Source organism: Trichoplusia ni, chromosome 7, assembly GCF_003590095.1.
Source record: "Trichoplusia ni isolate ovarian cell line Hi5 chromosome 7, tn1, whole genome shotgun sequence".
NCBI lineage: Eukaryota > Metazoa > Arthropoda > Insecta > Lepidoptera > Noctuidae > Trichoplusia > Trichoplusia ni.
Genome location: NC_039484.1, coordinates 12,325,740 through 12,332,816, shown reverse-complemented (window position 1 = coordinate 12,332,816; position 7,077 = coordinate 12,325,740). Strand labels below are relative to the sequence as shown.

The 7,077-nt window shown below is 33.6% G+C and overlaps 1 protein-coding gene across 1 annotated transcript; it reads right to left on the bottom strand.

Annotated features, from left to right (window-relative positions):
* Positions 1–2,450: 2,450 nt before the first annotated feature.
* LOC113496072 lies at positions 2,451–6,500 on the bottom strand. Its single transcript, XM_026875168.1, has 5 exons — positions 6,417–6,500; positions 4,966–5,262; positions 4,158–4,343; positions 3,549–3,767; positions 2,451–2,646 (listed from the first exon to the last, which is right to left on the bottom strand). The coding sequence occupies exons 1-5, from the start codon at positions 6,451–6,453 to the stop codon at positions 2,465–2,467; spliced, it is 921 nt and encodes a 306-aa protein (XP_026730969.1). The 5' UTR covers positions 6,454–6,500; the 3' UTR covers positions 2,451–2,464.
* Between the last annotated feature and the right edge of the window lie 577 nt (positions 6,501–7,077).

The window sequence follows — 7,077 nt, the reverse complement described above, 5'->3', positions numbered from 1 at the left end:
ATTATTAAAACTGATCTTCCTCACAAACATTTGGAATATTTCCAAAATAAAAAAGTTGGTAAACGTGTTATCTTGGCCCCTGGTGTTTTGATCATGATTTGCCTTTAAATTGCTGATAAATAAATAGCGTGATAATAAAAATATCAGACACCCCTTTTTTGAAAAATTGACAATGACAAAAATCTAAAGTATAGGATATGTGTAATTTGTGATGTTGCGACAAAGCAAAATATGAACATAAAAGTGACTTCATGTGCATGAGTTCTATTTACTGTACCAATTTACAAAGAAAAATTACGTATTTTATTCGTTAACCTACCTGACGATTATTGAAGTAAAATACCTACCGTCATCCCTACTGCATAAATGGAACTTAAATAAAGACTACATGAGGTTGGTTATGAGGTTACGCTGTCGATACCGAAAGCCAAATGAATTTTCCAGACATTGTATGACGGATGTAAGTGCTGATAGCTACACGCTATTATCATCCTTATTGGGGAAATTTCCAAAAATATGTTCCTAATCCTCGTTGGCTTAGGGATCTCAGAGACTTATTCAGTCTCGTTCCTTCCCCTGTTTTTACCAGGCTACGAAAGAAGAAAATTTTAAATAAGTAGAGAATACAATAAGTTTTTAAAGGAGTTTTTGGAAGGACCACGTTAGCGGTCTCTATAATGTAGACGGATCAAATCGTTAAAATATTGAAAAATCCCAGGTATCAGTAGACATTATTCTAGCAATAGATACATAATGTCTATTCATTGATAGCTTTGGTCTTATAGATCTCTCACATTGCATACCTATTAGGCAGTTTTTATGCAAGTTTTCTGGGCTTTTTTATCCGAAATACTTTTGGCCTATGTAATGTGGCAAATTTAAGAAAAAAAAATTGTTGCTAGTTGTTACAGATGAACCAAGGTAATAATTAACTGTGTCGTTCAGTAATTTTTTGTTATGCATAATTATAGATGAGATCAATGTGAACTACATGCAACTTTGGGTTGAGTGTCACTACGAATGTAGTATTTGAAGTAGCATCGCCAACATTACCGGGCTAAAAACATAGGTATGTATATACTCCTATCGTAAATAAATACAAATTCATATTACCGCATTCCACATTTCAACTTGACTAATTTTAGTACATCAATAAAAATAAAAAGAATTTAAGTTCCTTTCTTTCAAGAATGTACTGATTACGGTAACAATTGCATAAAAAAACGTATTAGTTTATGTTTCTTTTATTTTACTTGTGAAATAGTCGCGGTAGGCCTATATCAGACTTGAAAGAGAATAAAATGACTAATTTTGTGAAAATGATTTATTTTCGAAAAATCCTATTATTGCTCTGCCAAAAGTCTTAAGATAAATAGCGTGATGTTTTTTATGTAACTTGATGACCGTGCTGCCTACTACTCAATGGGGTGAAAATACACCTCATAATTGTATTACACGATGTTACGGGTGAGTCCAAAAATTTAAAACTTTACTGCTCATGCCCCCTGCATAGTAGCGTTATGGTTTTTGTATATTTGTTGTATCATGTGTACGATAAGGTTCATGCAAAATTTAAACGAAATATATTCAGTAGTTTATGAGATAATTTGATATTTGTTTATAGATATAAAAGGCTCCTGCTCACCCCCTGTAACGAAAAGCGGGATAATAAGTAAAAAGTATGTTGACCGGACCTCTTGTTGATATTCTCTGAAAATTTGAATCAAATCTATCCAGTACTTTCCGAGATCTTTCCGGACATACATACAGACAAACAGACAAACAGACAAACAGACAAACAGACAAAAATTCTAAAAATCATATTTTCGGCATCGGAATCGTTCGTAGACCACCCTGCAAGTATTCTTTTTTAAAAATATTCAATGTACAGTTTTCACTTTTCTACAATTTTATTATATGTATAGATAATCAATTAGTAACACGACATTTTCAATCTTATAATCCACTATTCTAAATTCAAATATACCCTCGCCTTTATTTTACAACCAGCCAGTATTGGCGCGAATGGTATCTATTATATATATTATAGGTTTTACGAATGAGGGTGCGGACTTTTTATCACAAATGAGGTTTAAATTAAGATTTAGCTATTTATTCTCATGATCATCTCCGACATATCATCATCATCATCATCCACAGCCTTTATCCTCCCACTGCTGGGCATAGGCCATATATTTCAGTCATTTGACTGCACGGATGGCCCAGTAGTTGTGGTCACCAAGTCAAACTCTCCATGCGCAACGTGTCAGTTTTTCAAATCCTGTTTGAACCACATTAGCGGGGTTTCGTACAAAAGAAATAAGGCAAATAAAACAAAAAAGTACTCAAATAATACAATTGGATTCTATATTTTATTTAGTTTTATATTTTTTATAATCGCATTAGTATCTACAATTTCAATTATATTTTGAGATTTTTTTATTAGATTATGTACTTACTTATCTCAATATTTGGATATTTCCATCTGACAAATGAATGGTTTAGCAGAGTCGCACGATATTGTGGACCACTTTGGATCTGAACCATATATTGCAATAGCACCACAATTACTCGATATATTTATAATCTGACCATATGGATTGTATTGAGGTTCTTCACTGACAATATCACCATTAAACTTCTGACCTAAAACAAATGATAAAAAATAAAATAAAAACTCGTCGCATTATGGTCGTCAAACGGCTCCATTTAAATGGAGTTTCACGGTGTACGAAGTTGAATTCCTCAGAAACGACTCGACCTATTTTTATGAAATTTTGCGTTCATTATTCTGTAGGTCTTTCGTTTTGTCAAAACAGCATTTGCAGGAAAAGGTAGCAAAACTAGTCGCCCCTCGTACATAGGCTAGAGTGATTACGAAAATAGTTAGGTAAAATATATTGTTATTGGCGGCTTAGGGGTCATCGTGCGTTTATGAGATCATAAATATGTCGGACTAATTAAATACTAACTGACCCAGAAAACAATGTTTTGTCGTATAAAATATAAAAAATAGGAGTTGATCGAGGAGGCTTGAAAATTTAAGGCAAAATTTTATTTTTTATACAAATATTAAAAATATAAACTAGAAATGACAAAACATAAAGCGTGGACCTTTAACAACTCACAAAACTCTAGTAAGCATTAATTTTAAGTGTTAGATTTTTATTCCCTCTGTTGAAATTTGGCTGATCGCTAATAACAAAACTGTATATGTGCTATAGGAAGGCGAGTTGTGTGTCAATGAATAGATTTAAAAAATCTAAAAACCCAGGTTTTTAGATTTTTGCGAGCGACATTTAAATGTCGCTCGCTTCATATTTTATCAAAATCGGTCCAGCCGTTTTTGCAGTTGTAAATGGTATCGTCGTCGGGTTTGAAGCTACTCTGAAACAGTATGGTAGCTTATCGGAAAGTGTCTCAAAATTGAGCTGCAAAAATCCAACCGGAACGAACAAGAAAAGTGAGTGTATAAAGACGTAGGAAAAACTAGAGCACATACGTATTCATTAATAACAATATTTAGGATAATATCAAGACCATGTTACCTGTTAATGTGTAATATTCCTCTCTAGGATATAACTTTCGAAATCCCGAAGAATAAGTGCCAGGATCTACGAATTGGCTTAATTTCCGTAGTTCGTCTTGAGTTTCTGGTAACACCAACATTCCTCCCTCAAAAAAACAAGTTTTTACCGCCTCAGACCATAGTTTCGGCGTTTTATTAACTTTGTAACATTTTCTTAATTCTTTCAAGTATTTGTAGGCTAAAAATAAAAACAAATTATGTTAAAACAAAATAATAATTAACTGACATTTAAAGACACGCAATTTAATAGTTGCAGAAAAAAATAGTTACTGCACATTTAATACTTTTAATACTCCGTATAATTGTTAAATGGTACCAAAAGCTAGTTCTACAATAAAAATTGAGAACATAAAACCGAGATAAAAACACAACATTCCAATGAGTTAACCCTGGTTATAAACATTCTGTTTACCAAGTTTCGTCTAAATCCGTTCAGTGCTTTTTGCGTAAAAGAGAAACAAACATCCATTGATGGAAAATATCGCGGAAAAGCCTGCAATCACATTTCAACAATTGTCTAGGATATTTGTTGTAATGAATTGGTGTACTGTTCAAAAACTTTGTTGACCTTTGTCAATAGTTGGACATGATATGTCGTCGTGTGTCTCTTTCTTGCACAAGAACGGCAGCGGCGGTTCTGGGCCCATTAAACAGTCACTGATTCTGAAGTTCCCAGTATTTGTATCCATCAGAATACATTGGTCCATTGAATCATCAATTGCATCCTCAATCAATGGATATGGCGTAGCATGGCCTGGAATAATATTAACACTTTTAATACTATTCAAGTGATACTTCCTGCGACTTCCAACAAGGTGGCGTTAAACGTTGAACGCTACCTTTGAGGAGGTATGACAGCTCAGGTCCGTTAAACATTCAACGCTCCTGGGTTGGGGGAGTAGAAAAAGACGGAGCGAGAGTGAATTCGTGGCGTATCACTTTTTCCGCCTGGAGGGATTCCAAGCCCATTTTTTTTCATAATTATATGATATAAGACAATTATGTATGTAATGTAGGTATTTTTAAATATCAGAGATAAGCATCCACCTCTAAGAAGGATGTCTGCTTGTTATAATATAGATATAATGTCAGCTTAAAAACGCTTGGCACAGGCCTCTTTCCATGTAGGGAAGATTAGAGCATTGATCACCACCATTGCTCACTGCGGGTTGGGAATTATAGATTCCAATATTTTGAATTCAGTTTTCAATACTACATTTTTCTTTACTATTTTTAATGGTATCTTAAACTTATTAGTGCAAATAAATTCATGCATAGAACCGTCAGGCCATAACGAGATTCTATCTATCAGCTACATATCTGCATATTTATCAGAGAGACAATCAGCTTCAATACCGATCTCTTATGTTACTCACCATCAACTGTTATAAATTCTCCTAGTCGAAACTTGTTATGAAATCCAACAAAAATGTCAGTAACATTTGGTTGTTCCTTCATATCCTGCATCAAACTCTTAACTGAATCCCATTCTTCTCTCTCTTTCGGGTAGAATAGATTTGCCTCTTCATCATTGCATGCTAGAAAAGCCGAATCCCAAGAATCCCCACTTAAATCCCAATGAACTTTATAAAAAGCATCCAATTCTTTGATGTAAGTATAATCCTTTCTGAAGAACTTGGCGTGGCGTGCGGTTGTCAAGGGCAGGAGCAAACCTGAAAGCAAAATTGAATAATGAACACGTCGATGCTATGAAATCCATGTAAAACCAAAAATCCTGGCAAGTACGAGTCAGATTCGCGAGAAAGAGTAAAAGGAAAATAATCGGTTGGGTGACAAAATAATTCGTAGCTATAATATATTTATTACCCACCAACAAATTTATGACCAGCACTAAATACATAATCCGGAAATATTTTAACTACTCTAGCTGTGACCACGTCCTGATGACGGACGGACGGAGTTACAGACACAGGGACGGTCAGTGGTAGCGTTCCGTCGTTATCCGTTGGGTACGGAGTTCAAAAGAACACACATTCTTTTCATTTGTTCTTTATGAAGTTACCAACACACGTTGTTAGTCGCGATACTGTAACTGTTTAATGATAGCAAATTGAGAGTATTATTGTCTAACTAGCAGTTGCCCGCGACTTCGTCTGCGTGGTATGAAGATATAAGTTAGGATTAAAAAAAAACGGACTCATTATTTTATCTTTAAGCTTATACTCGTGATAATCTGTAAACCAATTTGCGTATTTAGATGAAATAAAAAGTATGTTACTTCTAAATGAATACTGTTGATAAGAAAAATACTTATTTTGATCAGGGTTTGTAATAAAATGCGATTATAACTACGTCTTGTTTGTAACGGCGATATAATTAAATTTTAGTTAGATATGTACCCTTGCGAAGTACTTTAAGTAGATCTTAAAGATATTTACAAACCTGTACATAATTTTGTTCTACTGTCAATAGTTTTAGCAGCGTACGCAGAAATAGGTTTCCGATTTTACACCTTTGTTTACAATATCGCATTTTTTTTACGGAAACCTAATATTTTTCATAATAAATTTAGCCTACGTTCAGTGGGGATAATGTAGCTTCTCAACAGTAAAATAATTTTTCAAATTGGTCTAGTAGTTTCGAAGCCTATTCGTGTCAAACAAACAAACAAACAATCGAATCTTTCCTCTTTTTATATCAGTATAGAGTATAGATGAGAAAAAGTCCGAGTTCATAAAACTTCAAAATATCTAGGTGGTGAAGTTTAAATAAAACTCGACTATTCGACACAAAGTATGAAAATAAATTAATGCTTACAAGAACTTAAACATTACAAACTAGATAATAAAAAAAATGTATTACTCACCCAGTAAAAATATGGAACAATAAATACGACTCATCATTGTGACAATATCAAAGCCGACTAAACAGAATTTCAACAATCGCTGTATTTATACAAGTAAAAAAATAGACTCGTTTATGGTCGGGTAAGTCCCTGGAAGCAGGCATAGACTTAAAAATATACAAGGTGATTCATAAATATTATAAATTTAATTTAATTTCCATAAACAAGCCAAGTGTTCCAGATGAAGACACATTTCGATAAAAGTATGTATTTTTCATTTTGTCACATCATTAGCTAGTAAAAAGATAATAACCTCCTAAGCATGGGCATCACTTGCTAGTAAAAAGCGTACTGGTCAATGACGTCACACGAGCTTTAAATCACTGTATCCATTCATCCCTTTTAGCAAAAAAAGAAATGTTTTCAATATTTTTTGAATATCCGACTGACGGACTAAAATTATTTTCTTTCCAGATACCGTATTGTTAGCGTTTATAGAAAGCGCTTAAATTTGGATATCACAGATCAAAGTATAATATACAATTTTCACACGGAACCATCCAGCACAGTAGGTAAATATTATTCTACTGTGCATCTAGTCTCACACTAAGCTAAGCTTGAATTATGAGCGCTAGACAACTGATAAACATAATACTATATTTCTAAATACATATACAATAGC